Source organism: Mobula hypostoma, chromosome 6 (genome assembly GCF_963921235.1).
Source record: "Mobula hypostoma chromosome 6, sMobHyp1.1, whole genome shotgun sequence".
Classification (NCBI taxonomy): Eukaryota; Metazoa; Chordata; class Chondrichthyes; order Myliobatiformes; family Myliobatidae; genus Mobula; species Mobula hypostoma.
In genome coordinates this window covers 174,275,543-174,294,111 of record NC_086102.1, presented here as the reverse complement: position 1 = coordinate 174,294,111, position 18,569 = coordinate 174,275,543, and the positions used below count along the sequence as shown (strand labels likewise).

General features: G+C 40.5%; 1 protein-coding gene across 5 annotated transcripts in view; it reads right to left on the bottom strand.

The window, feature by feature from the left end:
* Positions 1 to 353: 353 nt before the first annotated feature.
* Positions 354 to 18,569, bottom strand: part of gpd2 (glycerol-3-phosphate dehydrogenase 2 (mitochondrial)) — a 133,847-nt gene continuing 115,631 nt past the window's right edge. For all 5 annotated transcript variants that reach the window (XM_063052277.1, XM_063052276.1, XM_063052281.1 and 2 more), the window contains 7 exons: positions 17,609 to 17,787; positions 15,042 to 15,173; positions 10,822 to 10,980; positions 9,628 to 9,737; positions 8,818 to 8,896; positions 6,448 to 6,546; positions 354 to 4,484 (listed from right to left, as the gene is read on the bottom strand). In XM_063052277.1, the coding sequence (XP_062908347.1) occupies positions 4,359 to 4,484; positions 6,448 to 6,546; positions 8,818 to 8,896; positions 9,628 to 9,737; positions 10,822 to 10,980; positions 15,042 to 15,173; positions 17,609 to 17,787 (884 nt within the window). In that variant the 3' untranslated portion in view covers positions 354 to 4,358. The remainder of the gene's footprint in view (positions 4,485 to 6,447; positions 6,547 to 8,817; positions 8,897 to 9,627; positions 9,738 to 10,821; positions 10,981 to 15,041; positions 15,174 to 17,608; positions 17,788 to 18,569) is intronic.

The following is an 18,569-nucleotide window of genomic DNA, read 5'->3' as shown; positions in this document are numbered from 1 at the left end:
ATGGAACTGCCTAAGTTTACAGCTCTCTTAATCAGGGCACCCATTCTCCGATGAGGTTGTGCAATGTGAGAGGAGGAATCCCAAATTTATCCATTATAAATCTGGAGATGGGGATGTGTCCACAATTTAGAGTTTGAGGATCAGCTATACTCTCTGGTTCACATTATTACCCAGCTCCTACCTCACATCACACCATGGAATGAAGTAGCACTGGAGGCCATTTTAACCAGTCCTGCTCTCAAGTACCTTTTTGCAATGACCAATAATGAATATGCAAGTATTAATAATTTAAAGTAAATAAAATGAATTTAGAAGTACCCAATAACAAACCACGGCACACAGATTCCTTACGGCTGTATAGGTATTTTATTTATATTTGGGAATAAACAAAACTAGTTACTGCTTCACACATCAGATATTGATTCACATCCTTAAAATCTTTCTCAGTTAAAAACAAGGCACATTCGGAAAATATTTCAAAATTGCATGCACTCATTTAAATCTCCAAAGGAGAATCTTGCTAGCAAAACCCACAAAAATTAAAATACAGACATCACAATATTAATTGACTGATTCACAACAAAGTGTTGAGGTTGAGTATAAAATTCTGCAGAACTATCATATGTAGAGGAATGTTTTGATCTTCAACATTCTTTTCCACAGTTTGCTGGTTCATCCTTAGTACAAATGAATTTGAACACCTAGTATTATGAAGACTTTTAAATTAATTAATCTCTTGAAATGTTGACAAGTATAATTTTGACTAAGAAGTCACTTTTGGGGAGGAATTGTCTGTTTTGACAAACTGATACTGAATCATATGAGTTTTTAAAATTCTCAGTTATTATTTAAAAGTAAAGATGGTCTTATGTTCAACAAATTTAGGTAAAGGTGCCTGCTACTAAGATTGTTATAAATGTGCAACAACAAAAAAAGCACAGTACAATCAAACCAATCCTTTAACACACTGAAAGTTAAGATTAATCTCAGGTAGATTATCTCCAGCCAGTAAGCAAAACTCCTGGGGATATCCTAACCTTATTCATAAATGTGTTTTTAAACAATAAGAAAAAAGCAGATAGTCCACAAATCCACAAACTAAGTACACCTGAATATTTTTTCCAGTTTAAATAGTGCACTACATACATTTTACACATTATACACATACACACAATTTGCACAAACTATTTATTACTTTACTAAAACACATGGAATTTTTTAAATAAGTGACGCAAAGTTCTGAAGAATGAGTTTAGTTTGTGCACAGAGAAATTTGAATCTAATCTAAGCCCAGTACTTTGTGCAGAATCAGCAGTCAGACATCCAGAAACATCTTTTGTTAACAATGTGTTTGAAAAGATCCAATGTCTTCATGTACAAAGTAACTTTCCTGAAGTTTCCCGGGAAGATGTGTTTGTTTGCTTTTTGGTTACAATAAAACAATTACATTGCAAATGCCTGTTATTGCTTTGACTTTCATTCTAACATTGTGCCATTTGTGGTGTATTCTTTCCTCACTTTTAATATTGTGAAATGTGATCTGCCGTTGAACAGTATAATCTGATAAATACAAAATCAACAGTTCAAAAATAAGTTAGAAAGAGCACCAATAAAAAGGAAACAGATGTAGAGACTTTGAATAAAGCATCACCTTAACTCCCAAACATCACAAGAAATATTATCACAAAAAAGGCATTAGAATTTCACTTTAAGTTTTCTTTAAAAACTGGGAAGAAAGTCTTGCCGGAATTGAATTTGAAGGTTGTGTCAGAAATGCATATTGTGTAGATTTCTATTCACATCTGTGGTCACACAACCATGCACTTACATCAAGAGAACAAACACATGAACACAGCATTTAAGGGATTCTTAATATTTCATTTTGCAGTCTATGGGTCTTTCAATTTCAGTGACTGAAGTAATAATGGCCATTTACTTTTATTTAAATAAGCTAAGTTGTATTTCTTCAGCTCTTAGTTATTATCTAATATTCTATAAAGCAAATTACAGGATACACTCACAGCCAGACATGGAAGCCCAATCAGGCCACCTATAACTCAATGCACGCTACACATACAAAATGCTGGAGGAACTCAGCAGGCCAGGCAGCATCTGTGGAAGAAGGTACAGTCGACGTTTTGGGCTGAGACTCTTTGGCAGGTCCTGGCCTGCTGAGTTACTCCAGCATTTTGTGTGTGTTGCTTGGATTTCCAGCATCTGCAGATTTTCTTTTTAGTGATTCAATGCACGCTAGTTTTTTCTCCCCATTGACGTGGAAGGTAGACATTTATTTCAATAAAAGATGGTTGTTTGTTTCAGACCTGTCTTCAAGAAAAGTAGACATCCACTGTGCAACAGATGTGAGGATAGCTAAGGCAATAATGGAAATCATTGGGTTGATGGGGAGAAATTATGACTATGAATGGATAACAAGAAGATTTCTCCTGCACAGTGATTCTCCACAGTCCAAATAGGGAAGGTATACTTCAGTGAAAGCTCGTAGGTACATATGATCTATCATTCTCCACTGTAATCCGAAACACAGAAGGGGTTCAGCCTTTACACTGTGGCCTGTGCTTTAATATGCCCAATGCATGCATTCAATCATTTGCATAGGTATGAAAGTACAACACAAAATATATTACAGCTATATGGCAGAGGGAAGGTAGCTAAAGTATTGTCTCTTGCCTACCTGCATGTTAGTTGGTGGTCAAGGTCAACTGAACTCCCAGACTTCTTCATGCCTCCTTCCTTGTAAGGGGCACTGAGTGGTTGGGGGAGGGGAATTTGCAATAAAATACCCTGAACTTGAAATGCTTTTGCCTCAGTCCTGGTGTTAAAATAAAAGCCATAGGTTCTCCATGATTACTACCTCATTGCCACACTTCTATTGATTGTGTTTTACCAGCTGATTAGCAGCAGTTCACAGTTATGGCCCAATCAGCAGATGTGGGCAACGTTACAAAAGCACCCATACAATGAAGTAATCAAATCTGCAATAATTACTTCACATTTTTGGAGGTCAACTGAGTACGCGGTTGACTAGCTTGCCTAAATAGATAACTGTAATACAAAGGATTAGCCATGATATATATATAGTTCTAATCAAAAGTCATCAATCTGAAATGTTGTCCGGTTTCACTTGCCAATGTTGCTTGCTGACCTCTTGAGTCTTTCCAGCATCTTCAGTTTCAATTTCAGATTTACAGCACCTGCAGTATTTTGCTTCTGAATCCTGGTTCCAAGTTGCCACTTAGCTATCAAAGCAAGCTGCTGGCATCAATGAAGCCTCCTGCAGCAGTAACTGGTCATTGTGGGAGAGCTCAGTCTTGAGGAGTGGACGGAAGTGGAGGACAGTACTGACATGACTGTGAAGGACTGCATCGGCTTCCTACTCTGCACATAAAGGGATGCTGGCGGCCTCTGATTGTTTCTTTAAGATATGCTTCCTTCATTAACATATTTGTTTCATGGCAAGATCCAATAACTCTAGATCAAGACTTCCCAACCATTTTTATGCTATAGACTCCTACCATTAACGGAGGAGTCCCATGGAGCCCAGGTTGGGAAGCCCTGCTCTAGATGCTCCTAAGGTGGTGAACAGCAACATGACTCTCCTCCACTCTCATTTCCTGCTCGAAGATCCAACTTCTTTCCTGGTAAATTACCATTCATTGTCCTGTACACATCATACAATTTTTTTAAAAATCAATAACTCCCAGTAAACTGGTTAGATATTGAACAGGCTTGAAAGGAGTACAATCGATAATCATTATAAAAAATGGATACTTATTAGCCCATTATGAGATGAGAGAAACCTCACTCTTTCAACAACTGATTGCAACATTAAGTATTTTGAAGCCACTGAATTATCAGGTTTGGTAACATGTGATCTTGAGAATGGACAGTAGCAGCAGAATGTTGACATCACAAATTCAAGCGCAAATGAAATTAACGGGAAAAAAGTTATCCTTCTGAGATGATGCCCATAAAAAGTGAGAGTTTATGAGTTACTTTACATCAACCACATTGGCACAAATATATCTATTCCCATAAAAGGGAAAAGTTAATCTCATATTAAAATACAAACTTTTGTTTCCAATTGCTTGAATTATAAAAGCTTACACTGCACTTAAAGCTGTCAGAACTATTCAGTGCATTTACTGAAGTGTAATGTTCAAAGTAATGACGTTAAGACAGAAGTTACAGAATTTAATGCATTATGTTCCAATGGAGTAAATCCTCGACAGCGTAAAAGGAAAAGGGCTGGCAACACCAAGCTTTGCAGCAGCAGTGGCGACGGCCGCAGAGAAGCATACTTTTCCGCGAGGCTCATGGTTCATTTGGTGAACCAAAACTCAGAGGCCCCCTCCACTGCGGGATACGGGAATCGGACATTCTCTATTCAGATTCTCTTCAGCTGCTTTCATCAAAATAGCTAATCTGCTTCCAGACACTGAGCCGTTCTGGATTGCGCTCATCAGCTAGAAGCAATAGAAGAGGAAGAAAATCAATTTTTAAAAATCATTCAGTGCCAATCACATTGTTTAACTTATCAACAGATAATTCATTCAATATCAGGTAGATTTAATAGTTACAATGGCTACACATAACATTTCTTCAATTATGAACAGACTTTAAATTACACTGTCTTTCCCGCCTATTCAGGAAAGATACTCACAGTTGTAAGGTAACATTACAAGGAAACCTACTACAAAAGCATTATCATCAAAAAAAAAGAACAATCTCAAAGGAGCAGCAAGTTCTCAGCTATTGGAAGAAATTTCAGGCTTCAATTGTTTGGGCAGTAATTTGTTGCAGTGCATCAGATGACAGCTGTACAACCCGATCAATTTATGGGAAATTCACAATCAGAATCAGGTTTAATATCACTGGCTTATATCATGAAATTGGGGAGTTCTGGCAATGACTTGGGGAACTACACTCCAGGCAAACAATTTCCTCACTTCAGTTGTAATTCAGTGTCCTGCGTTGAAGAAAGTAAAGATTTTACTTTAATAAAGAGCATGGGGCATGCTGGAATAAGATTTGCTGCTTCGTTGGATGTACTTCTCTCAGCAGCTGGAGGAGCTCTTTTACAAAAGTGGCCAACATTTCAGCAGCAAAACTCTCCTGCTACATAAATGTTCCCAGAAGCAAAGGAAGAGAGCCAACTCAAGCAATTAACACCATAGATTTATGCTGACATGACGATTTTCTCTTCAACCAAAAAGCAGGTAAACTTCCTTTTTTCCCTTCCCAATAATGCAAAATATTCATGTCTGAAATTTAACAAAGCTGTACATAAAGCAGTTTCTCCCCATTAAAGTAAAAGCTCTGTATCATCAAACAAGTGGTTAAAGATGCTATATAATCAGGCATTACTTTAGCTCTAAACACTGCCATTTTTGAAGGCTTTATTGCAGTTAGGTCTGGTTTGCTAATGATATTTTCTCATCGTATTTAATTTGTATATTCTCATACTTTGGGCGAGTCCTGCATTTTAGATATGATTATAGTGCATTTTAGATAAAAGACAGGATCTCTGAAAATGCTGAAACTCCACTTACTTTGCTGCAGAACATTCATGACAATATCAGTAAAACCTAATTATTTTCTGGGAAAAAAATCACCATCAACAAGACAGAAAATAAAATATTCTAAATCTGCATTTCCACTCAGAATCCAAAGATCTGCTAGCTATTAAAATTAAATCTCTATTCAGTCTGTGGGAAAAAATACCCAATGTTAACATAGCATATTAATATGCTGGATTTTACACAGGGATCCATCAGCTCTTGGCAGTATACATCAGTTTCTGTGGATCGAAATTCTAGCTTATTTATTACCTTCTGTGAGCTGTACAATTAGCTGGCAGAGGAAATAAATATGAGTTCATTTACACATGAGTTGCTCAGCGTCATTAAATTCAAATAAATACATATTTTTTAAAAATGGCATGTTAGGCACAAAAGATAGATTTTCTGCAATCTTCTATCACAATGCAGTTATCTACAGCTCATCTCAGGAGAGACAATTACCATTTCCTTTGCCTTGATCTTGTTTGTTTAACTTGACACAGCGAAGAAAGACCCGACATTGACCAAAATCCCGAGCATTAATTTATCTCATGCTCTGCATTCATCACTGTCATTGCAGAGGAAAGGCTTGGCAGATATTTGAAATACCTATCCAGGACAAGATCTATAAAAACAAACTCTACTTTCAGAGGAAAAATAAACTCAAAGGCTCATGCAGACAAAGTCAAATAAGCAGATCAAGAGCCTCAATTTTATCTTATGTGTAACTTAAATGAATGTCAAAGGGCTGGACATTTATTTTCATTCAAATAAGAAACTGCAGCTAATGACCTAAACATTTTAAGCTATTACCAAGTTATAGGACCATTTTCTTTCAGAGTCTCTAATGGAAAAAGCAGATACTCACCTGCAAGAATTCAATTAGCTCTACCTGTCCATTCTTGTTTATATCAACTTCCGTTAGCATTTCATGCAGAGTTGCCTCATCCACCTGATAGCCAATACTCTGGATGAAAGACACAGAAAAAAATGCTAAATTTTAAAAAATTGCAATATTACAATAACTCAAACATGCTGAAGAATAGCTTTAACAGAATAGATGTATGGTCACCTTCCCATCCTATCTATGAGGTCTATACTAACATAGGTTTAAAAGTTCAAAGTTCAACATAAATATCTGTCACCATGTACAACCCTGAGATTTGATTTCTTGCAGGCATACTCATTAAGCCCAATAACCATGATAGAATGAATTAAGAACCGCACCCAACAGTTCAGACAGCCAACCAATGTGAAAAAGATAACAAAATGTGCAAATACAAAAGTTAAAAAATAATCAACAAGCCATACATATCAAGAACTTGTGATATAGAGTCAATAGACAATAGGTGCAGGAGTAGGCCATTCAGCCCTTCGAGCCAGCACCGCCATTCACTGTGATCATGGCTGATCATCCACAATCAGTATCCAGTTCCTGCCTTCTCCCCATATCCCTTGAGTCCGCTATCATTAAGAACTCTATCTTTCTTGAAAGCAACAAGAGAATTGGCCTCCACTGCCTTCTGAGGCAGAGCATTCCACAGATCCACAATTCTCTGGGTGAAAAAGATTTTCCTCAACTCCGTTCTAAATGGCTTACCCCTTATTCTCAAATTGTGGCCTCTGGTTCTAGACTCCCCCAACATCGAGAACATGTTTTCTGCCTCCAGCGTGTCCAATCCCTTAATAATCTTATATGTTTCAATTAGAGCCCCTCTCATCCTTCTAAATTCCAATGTATACAAGCCCAGTTGCTCCAATCTTTCAACATATGACAGTCCCGCCATCCCGGGAATTAACCTCGTGAACCTACACTGCACTCCCTCAATAGCAAGAATGTCCTTCCTCAAATTTGGAGACCAAAACTGCAGACAGTACTCCAGGTGTGGTCTCACCAGGGCCCTGTAGAACTGCAGAAGGACCTCTTTGCTCCTATACTCAACTCTGCTTGTTATGAAGGCCAACATGCCATTAGCTTTCTTCACTGCCTGCTGTACCTGCATGCTTACTTTCAGTGACTGATGAACAAGGACACCCAGATCCTTGAAAGTGAGTCCATATGTTATGGGAACAGTTCAGCACTGGGGTAAGTGAAGTTAGAATAGTACAGCACAATACAGGCCCTTTGACCCACAATATTGTGCCGACCCTAAAACCCTGCCTCCCATATTAACCCCCCACCTTAAATTCCTCCATATACCTGTCTAGTAGTCCCTTAAATTTCACTAGTGTATCTGTCTCCACCACTGACTTAGGCAGTGCGTTCCACGCACCAACCACTCTCTGAGTAAAAAACCTTCCTCTAATATCCCCCTTGAACTTCCCGCCCCTTACCTTAAAGCCATGTCCTCTTGTATTGAGCAGTGGTGCCCTGGGGAAGAGGCACTGGCTATCAACTTTATCTATTCCTCTTATTATCTTGTACACCTCTATCATGTCTCCTCTCATCCTCCTTCTCTCCAAAGAGTAAAGCCCTAGCTCCCTTAATCTCTGATCATAATGCATACTCTCTAAACCAGGCAGCATCCTGGTAAATCTCCTCTGTACCCTTTCCAATGCTTCCACATCCTTCCTATAGTGAGGCGACCAGAACTGGACATAGTACTCCAAGTGTGGCCTAACCAGAATTTTATAGAGCTGCACACACAAAATGACGGTGAATGCAGCAGGCCAAGCAGCATCTCTAGGAAGAGGTACAGTCGACGTTTCAGGCCGAGACCCTTCATCAGGACTAACTGAAAGAAGAGCTAGTAAGAGATTTGAAAGTGGGAGGGGGCAGGGAGATCCAAAATGATAGGAGAAGGCAGGAGGGGGAGGGATGGAGCCAAGAGCTGGACAGTTGATTGGCAAAAGGGATATGAGAGGGTCATGGGACAGGAGGTCTAGGGAGAAAGAAAAGGGGAGGGGAGAAAGCCCAGAGGATAGGCAAGGAGTATAGTGAGAGGGACAAAGGAGAGAGAGAAAAAGAATATGTATATATCCCCTCCCCCTCCCACTTTCAAATCTCTTACTAGCTCTTCTTTCAGTTAATTGTGCGGAGGGCTTTACCTGTGATGGACTGGGCCATATCTATTAATGTTCTTATTTAAATGAAACAGAAAACTAATTTTGCAGGCCCTGAAAATTTTGCTGAATTAACACAATAAAATAAAGGCTGCTCTCATAGTCTTCTTTAAAAAAAAGTGCTTGCAATAGCGAGTCCAATCTTTAGGCACCCATACCACTACAGTTATTTTACCTCTAATACGCACTGGACATCAAGCGTTGTGATAAAACCTTTCCTGTCACCATCAAATTTTTGGAACCTTTTCTTATACCTGCAAAATTACGAATGTATCAGTTTGACTCAATAAACATTTGTATAAAAGATTTGCATTTGTATAGTGCCTTTTATTTACTGAGGATGTCCCTAAATGCCATGCTGGTGCGCCATGGTGGGGTAGCAGTTAGCACAATATTATTACAGCTTGGGGCATTCCGAAGTTTGGAATTCAATTCCGCACTGTACTGCAAGGAGTCTTTGTCCGTCCTCCCTGTGGAATGCTTGGGTTTTCTCCAGATCCGCCGGTTTCTTCCCAAAATCAAAGACATGTTGCGTAGGTTAATTGGTCATTGTAAATTATCCCATGATTAGGTTAGGGTTAATTGGGTTGCTGGGGCCTGAAAGGCTGGAAGACCCTACTCCACATTGTATCGCTAAATAAATTAAAATAAACACTTTACACTTTAAGAAGTACTTCCTACTGTACGTGTAGTTACTGCTACAACACAGTAAACACAACAACTAAATTAACTTCTCAAACATCAATGCTTTTCATGCTGTTCGACAGTTAGGACAGTAAAGTGTGTTTGCCACTCACCTGAGAAGGCTGACAAAGACTTGGTTTAACAAATCAGGGACGATTGTACCTCTTGCCTGAATCTTTCACTAACTGCCAGGTCAGATTTCTATGTCCTGTACCATGACTGCAGTAGTGCTCTTTCGGTAAAAACAGTTTAACTGTTTCATGGAGTGTGGAGCAAGGTAGAAAAAAGTATTTCTTTTTACCTGTCGACATCTGCAGGTGACAGGTTTATTTCAGTGTTGCCTAATTGATCGGACCGAACTTTGTAACCCATTTCATAGTACAGAAACTCCTTGGCAGCCTTTAGCTCATCCTAAAAACGTGCAACAGAAATCAGGGTCAGAGTATTAGAAACTATATAATAATTATTAATAGAAATTATGCTGAAGTTACATTAGATTGGGTGTTGCTCCAGATTCAGCATGTGCAGTCCATAATTTATTCTAATTACAGTATTTCTTTACTACTAAAAATTCTAATCAAAGCAATCTTGACTATGTAATTCAAGCATCTGTTTAAATCCAGTCTGCAGTTTAATGAGAAGAGAACAGAGTTAAAAGCAGAGGAGCTGCTTAAAAAGTGGTGATAGATAATAAATGGGATTAACTTAAAAGAGATTGTATACTTGATGAGCAATGAATATTATCTGAGGGATACCCTTCTACGCAGGGTGCGGTGGTATTCCGGAATTTCCACCTGGCACCTGCATGACTGATAGTAGTAAAAACCGAGCTACTGACACGATGAATGAAGCGGTGACGCAGCCAGAGATAAAGGACCATCGATGCTGCCCTAGATCCCAGCGGCACAACGGGCAGTAGAGAAAGAGAATATTATCTGAGACGGAAGAACCATAAGTGATCATTATTTCACCAGGGTATCTGGAATTCCTTGGTCTGAAATCCACATAAAAATCATAGTAACAGGACAATTTGCAAAAATACCAATCCTTTCAAAAACATAAAAACAACACTTTTTTCCAAATCATGCAACATATTTTTTCAATAAAAATTAAATTCACTGTAAAGGACAAAACATAGCCAGAAAATGTCTAAGTACTGCATTTTCCATTGAGATCTTATTTAGATCATCTGATACAAAGGATTAGACACATTTTGAATAAAATGAAAACAATTATTAAAAGTATATTGATATAAGCTATCTCATTTATTTTCAAATGCATTATTCATTCAATAAAACAGAGGCTTCTGTGCCACAGGTCTGAAGAAGGACAGATGTTTGGTGTGTGCAGATGCATTTATTATATTCAACTGGCAGTAAATAATGAAGGAATGGTGCAAAGGAAGTAATGTCATTTAAAACTATCAGCATTTTATTTGAGTGCACCAGATAATAAAGAAAAATCTATATATAAAAAGAAAGAACATGCGGGTGACCTGAATCCGTTTCTCACTCCAGTTCAGTTCCGCAGCCATTAACTCCACAATGCGGGGAAGAGCGTCTTCGGCAGCCTGCACATTCAGGAAAGATAGTCGTGTTCGGCGTGCAAGGATGTCCACAGCAGTGCGTGCGTACTCTTTCACGGCATATCGTACCTGCACAAATTGGGCAACAACCTGCTTCAACGTTTCAAATAAGATCTGCCTTACAGCTGGCTTTATTGCTTGGGTTGATGAAAACCTCAGAAAGATAATGCTGCAAGTATTATTATGGCATTGTGATCGAGGCGCAGCCAGTCTGCTTTCAAGCAAATGGGCTGACCCTGGCGGCAACACCTTTTTTGATCAGATCACCTACCAGGGCAGCGTCACTCAATGAGGTGGCACAGTAGTGTGGCGGTTACAGCGCCAGCAACCGGGGTTCCATCCCCGACGCTGGCTGTAAGGATCTTGTACGCTCTCCCTGGGACCGCATGGGTTTCCTCCGGGTGCTCCAGTTTCCTCCCGCAGTCCAATGCCTACCAGCTGGTAGGTCAATTGGACCCGCGGGTGTAATTTGCTGAGTATGCCCACAGGAAAATGAATCTCAGAGTTGTATAACGTTAGATAGAGCTCTTAATGATAGCGGAGTCAAGGGATATGGGGAGAAGGCAGGAACGGGGTACTGATTGTGGATGATCAGCCATGATCACAGTGAATGGCGGTGCTAGCTCGAAGGGCCGAATGGCCTACTCCTGCACCTATTGTCTATTGACATATACGTACATTGACAATTACATTTACTTTTATCTTCAAAGTGGATGGCGTGGGCTCGTTGGGCCAGAAGGGCCTGTTTACCGTGCTGTATCTCTAAATAAATAAATAACAATAAATACATTTTTGTAAATGCTGTAAAGTCAGGCAGTGCAAGTAGCAGGAATAACACAGAGATGGAAACGTGGCTGGGCAGGTGGTTGGGAGCAAAGGAATGGAAGAAGAAGCTGAATGCCTAAGCATGGTGAATACCTCAGGACAGACTTTGACCCTATGACTCTATGGTGTGCCAAAAGGATATAACAAAATGGAGATAGGACACCTGCAGATAATCTAAGTGCAAAGGATAGCTGTAAGATTGTGCAGCTAAGTGGCAGCTTCAGGAAGCAAGACCAGCATGTCTTTACTCGTCGTCTTCCTCGTGGCTATCCCTTGAGGTCGAGGATGATGGTCTTCGTTCCGTACAGAGCGAAGACGCCTGTGCGTGTATTTGTTTAACGTGTACTTGATGTTGCACTCCAAGAAGCACACGATACTTCACAAATCAACCAGAAGTACTGAACAGCAAGAAGGGTAATTAGTAGTGTTGGCGGTAGTGGGGGGGGGGCAGGGTTCAGTTAAAGGTTGTGCTTCAGAAACTCACCAAGAAAATAGACATTTTGAGGTGGGAGGTGGCTAAGATTATCAACCTGATTCTCCAGTGCAGAAGAATGTTTTACAATTGGACAATTATAATCAGGAAAAAATGTTAAATTATGCTGGAAATCCAAAGCAATGCACACAAAATGCTGGAGGAACTCAGCAGGTCAGGCGGCATCCATGAAAATGAACAAATAGTCAACATTTCAGGCTGAGACCTTTCTTCGAGACCGGAAAGGAAGGAGGAAGACAGCAGAATAAAAAAGTGGAAGGAGGGGGAAAGAGGATAGTTAGAAGGTAACGGGTGAAGCCAGGTGGGTGGGAAAGGTAAAGAGCTGGAGAGGAAGGAATCTGATAGGAGAGGAGAGTGGACCATGGGAGAAAAGGAAGGAGGGAAGAGCAGTAGGAAGAGGAAGTTATGTTGCAAAACTTTGGCTGGGCTGCAACTGGAGTACTGCACTGAGGTCTGGCCACCCCATTATCGGAAGGATGTGGAAGCTTTAGAGAGATTGCAGATGAGATTTACCAGGATGCTGCCTGGATTTAGGATTGATTGTCTAGCCTCTTCTACAAGGAGAGGCTAGACAAACTTGAGTTGTTTCCTCTGGAATGCTGCAGGCTGAGGTGAGACCTGACAGAGGTTTACAAGATGATGAGGAGCAAAGTTAGAGTAGACAGCCAGGATCATTTCCCCAGGGTCAAGATGTCTAATACTAGATGGCATACATTTAAGGCAGGAGTTCCCAACCTTTTTTATGTCATGGCCCCCTACTATTAACTGAGGGGCCTATGGAACCCAGGTTGGGAACCCCTGAAGGGGTAAATTCAATGGAGACATACTGGACAATTTTAATTGTTCTTCTTTAAACATAGAGAGTGCGGGTGCCTGGAATGTGTTGCCGGGATGGCAGTGAAGGTAAACACGATAGAGATGTTTAAAAGGTTCTTAGATAGACACGTGAATGTACAAAGAATGGGGGAATACGCACATCGTATCAGTAGAAGGGATTGGTTTAATTAGGTGTTTAACTGGTTTGCCACAACATTGCCCAAAGGGGCTTTTCCAGTTGTTCTAATTGCAACACGAATGGACAGGGTAAAGCCTGATGCAAACTTGCTTGCAGTTTCTTTATCTAAATGGTTGCTTTTCATTAGACAAAATATTCCACTGGCATTTGACAGTGGAGATCAGAGACTGCACAGAAGACCAAGGTATACAGACCTTGGATCTCCAAAACCCTATTACAATATAGAACATAGAAATCTACAGCACATTACAGGCCCTTTGGTCCACAATGTTCTGCCGAACATGTAACCTACTCTAGAAACTGCCAGAATTTCCCTACCACGTAGCCCTCTATTTTTCTAAACTCCTTGTACTTATTTAAGCGTCTCTTAAAAGACCCTATTGTATCCACCTCTACCACTGTCGCTGGCAGTACATTCCACGCACCCACCACTCTCTGTGTGAAAAATTTACCTCTGACATCCCCCTTGTACCTACTTCCAAGCACCTTAAAACTATGCCCCTTCGTGTTAGCCATTTCAGCCGCGGGAAAAAGCCTCTGGCCATCCACACGATCAATGCCTCAAAAAGAAATTCTAAAAGAATTTTTCTTGAAAGAAATGCTGGTGAACATGGCAATAATGCGAGGGAGATGGCAGAGACAACTCTTGAGTCTAACAACAATTATGATGCCAATATCCACACGGAGTCGGAACACTTCAGCTGGCCCACTGATGCTCACAGCTCCCTCCTCACCCATTCACACACACCAGCAGCAGATCGTCCAGTATCAACTCCCTCAACACATCTCACTTTGATGTAAACCACCAGACTCTGTCCATTGCAGATAAGTGGCATGATATGGCAAGGCCTGAACAAGAACCCACCACACCCCCTATGAGAAATACTTCAACAGAAAGCTCCAGAATTAATTGACATTCAAAAACATTCAGCTACAAAATAATTACACATACAATACACTTCTAAACAACTAAATGCACTTAACATCATTAAACTGCATTTAACGTCATTAATCTGATAAATATAAACTATCTGAAACCTACCCCTCTCGCATTCCTGGCCTTTCCACTCTACTGAATGGCGTCACTGAATGGGTGACAAGTCTAATCCATTTGCCTGCATTTGGTGCATATCCTTCTATGCCTAATTGTCTCTTAAGTACAGTGATTGCATCTGATCCCACCTCCTCCCCTGGCAGTGAGACTGGACACTCTGTGGGTACATCACTGCTCACAGATTTCTAATCAACAAAGTATTCTTAAATCACCATCAGCTGCCTACTATCATCAATTTTGGATCCAGTTAGCCAGCTCAGATTCCATGCCAACCTACCACATGGATCTCATCAATTTTGGGAGAGTCCCGGTTAAGAAAGGGAGTTTTGGATCTGGCTCCATTCCTTCCCTCCTCCTATTTTTAACATACTGGCTACCTCCCCTCTACCTTTCAGTGCAGGTGAAGGGTCTTGAATAAAACTCATAGTGTCTACTTCCCTCTATAGATGCTGCCAAACCCACTGAGTTCCTCCTGTGCTTTGCGAATTGCTACAATTTCCTGAGTTGTCCTATTACCCTTCTACACAAAGGAAAAAACATTTTCCTGTCCTCTGGAACCTTGTTTGTGGCAAAAGAGGATACAAAAGTTTCTGGCTAGTTCCCAACAGTCTCCTCTCTTGTCTCTCTCAATAATCGAGGACAGATCCCACCAACCTCTGGGACTTAATCACAATAAATTTGTGAAGTACCTTTTCAATATCAACCGCTTACAACATTCGTGCAATAGCAACACTGTTTCATACCTCTGCTTCAATGTACGGGAAGTCAGCCACCAAACGTTTACCAACTAAAGGCCACTTCCTTCCCGTAACCTGAGCCAGCTTTGCCACCTCAAATGCTCTTCCCCCATAGGTAGAGGCAAGATGGCGTGCCACCTAAAGAATAAGAACAAAGTTAAAATCTGTTAGAGAAGCAGAGTTAGCATTTCTGTTCTAACTGTGCTGTGTTCACAAAGTGCTGTCTACTTTCCAGAGAATGTCATGGCCCCAAAGCGACGCAGCAGCTTTGTTGGCACTAGAATCAAAATCAGGTTTAGTATCACCGGCATGTGTCGTGAAATTTGTTGTATTTGCAGCAGCAGTACAAGGCAATACAAAATACTAGAGGAAAAAACTGAATTACAGGATATAAATTAATATAAATAAAATAAGTGGTGCAAAGATAAAATAAAAAAAAGTAGTGAGGTAGTGTTTATAGGTTCAATGTCCAATGGCAGAGGGCAAGAAGCTGTTCCTGAATTGTTGAGTGTGTGCCTTCACCTTCTTGATTGTAGCAATGAGAACAGGGCACGACTTGTTCTTAGAATCAGTTTAGTATTTTGAGTACCTTCATCCACATAGTGCACGCTCAGGGAGATCTACCCTTTAGGACAGTGGGTCCCAGCCTGGGTCCACGGACCCCTTGGTGAATGGTAAGGCTCCACGGCATAAAAAATGTTGGGAAGTCCTGCTTTAGGATGATTTCTCGATGCAATTTGGTTGCAGATTGTCCTTCGTACTGGATGCTAAATGGAATTCTTATTCGACATACATTTTTAATGCGCACACTGTAACATATGTTAGCACAGTAGGGTTAATTTTCCTGACCTTTTCTTACCGAGCAGGTCCATTTCCCAGGAACAAAGTCAAGAATATAAAAGGCACAAGGCAGTTGTTTCCAGATCTCTCTTCCCTTTCACAATGTCTCTACTGTGATGCAGTCTGGCACTTCCCTGGGGCTCAGGGGCAGTGCAGCAAATGAGGTGGCGAACGGCTTTGACAATCCTACTCTGCTTTTGTGCAGCATTGGTGCAGGGACACAAATTTGCTGGGGAATCTCATGAGACTGAGTCTATAACAAGGACTAGCCACACTGATTTTTAAAGATTTTGAAACTGCAGCTCAGGTCTAGGCCTGGTATCTATTTTTTAAAAAATTATTTGAATGTTAGTGTCCTTATTGGGAATGGTTTTATGGAACCAAACTTTTTCATTTGAATTATCAGCCAGAGTTAATGAGTTGTTTTGAGAACTCAAGAAAAATAATGTTTGAACAAGAAACTGTGCAAATCAGTCTTGATCTTGACAAAAAGTGAGGATTACAAATGGAGCAGAAAAGAAAGAATAAATTTGAAAATCTAAGGCACAGTTTGGAGGGTCTGTGTATCAGATCACAGACTTTTTTAAATGCAGTTTTGTCTAAAACAAGAAGACTCGTTGCCTCAGCACAAACGTAATGGGATCCGCCTAGCCACAGGAGCTGGGTACAAATTCTAGGCAGCCATGTTCTTTCAGGAAATGAAAATTTATTGTGGTAAAAGGTAAGTAATTCAGTCACCTCAGAAAACTCTGAAGCAACTAAATGGAAAATCCTACAAAAGGTAGTGGACTTGGCCCAGTGCATCATAGGTAAAGCCATCCAAGCCATTGAGCACAGCTACATGAAACACCGTCATAGGAAAGCAACATCCATTATCAGAGATCCCAGCCCAATCTCCTTTCTCGTTGCTGCCATCCAGAAGAAAATACAAGCGGCTCAGGACTCACAGCGTCAGGTTCAAGAACAGTTTCTACCCCACAATCATCAGGTTCCTGAACAAAAGGTGTTAACTACACTCACTTGCCCATCCATTGAGATGTTCCCACAACTAATGATCTCACATCAAGGACCCCTTATTTTGTTATTTCATGTTCTGGAAATAACTCGGAAAATGTGTAGCTCGGGTGTTTGATGGTTGGGTTGAAGTCTTCCCCAATCTTGGCAAGTCATTTGCAAGTGTTTCATCAGCATATAAAGAGGTACCATCAGTGCACTGTAAATTATAAAACTCTGATTGTGTCTCCTCATATGGCGATGAAACACTTGTGACTGAATTGTCAAGATCTGAGAACAAGTCAGCCCAGCCATTTCATGTTCTCCTTACTTATTGCTATTTATCTATTTTTGCATTTGCACAGTTTGTTGTCTTCTGCACTCTAGTTGATCTTTCATTGAAACTGCTACAGTTACTATTCTATAGGTTTGCTGAGTATGCCCACAAGCTGAATCTCAGTGTTGTATGTGGTGACAGACGTGTACTCTGATAATGAAATTTACTTTGAACTTTGAATTTACTTAAATTTTACAAGAATGCTAAAAGTTTAGGGAGGCGGTGAAGCCAATATTTCCACTTAAAAGTCTAATATGCAAAACTAAAGCCCTGAAATAAAAAGCGGCAGGATTGACAAAAGAAACATTGGCTTAAAAACAGAAAACAGAGAAGAGTGGTATACGGATGTCTTTTTCCAGATAAGAGAGTGGGGGGAGGGGGAGGAAGAACAGAAATTGCTTACCTCGGCACCTAGTCCATAGTATTGCACCAATCTGATGTGAAGAGTGGGAGACCAGTCATGGGCTCCTTCTAGTAGTAGTCCAACCGTCTTGCATGGTACTGTTGGGTTCAGGTTACAAGATTTGACAGCAGCGTTTATTGCATCCTCTGCCATTATACGGTAAGTGGTCCATTTACCACCTACAAAATACATGCACCAGTTGTGAACTCCAGGTTCATAAAACATATGCTTTGAGACAGGACTTCTCTCACTCTGCATCTATACTGTCAGGGTGGATTCCTTTTATCTTAAATTCCCTCAGATGCTACAACTTGGAAGGAATCAGGAATATTCTTCCAAGAGGACCACAATGCTGTCATGCTTTGGAGGCTTGCATGCCTCATTAACTTGGAGAGCTATGTTGCCTAGAGTCAGGGCTTTACGCTTTGGCTCTTGGTAGGGTCACCCATGCCAAATGGGTCAAAGGGTAGAGGCCAGACTAAGAGTGGCCCACTGGCCCTCCAGGTTCAGGGATTCAGCTCAGGGCTAACAACCCTGACTGGTTATGGAAACAGCAATGAAGAATCCTTCTACATCTGATGCGATGGTATGCTTTCCCGAGTCACCCGGGACTTGCATGACTGACACTAATGAAAAGTGAGAGGAAGCTACTGACACAGTGGAAGAAGCCCTGAACGCCGCGAGATATGGAGCATCTTCATTGCTGGCCGAAACACCAGCAGTGTAACAGGCCATAACACACATTAGGACCAAGTTTTCCACTGCAATAACCTGTTTATTCCATCCTTTTGTTTCTTCTCATCTTTTCCCAGTCCTCCACAAAATCTGATTCAACTAATTAATGAACATCTTCATTCCTCCACTCAACTCCAACTTCTGAAAATTATCTTTTCTTTTTCTTTAAGAACTGCATATTACATTAATATATAATTATATTCACAAACCAAAATAACTCTAGAAA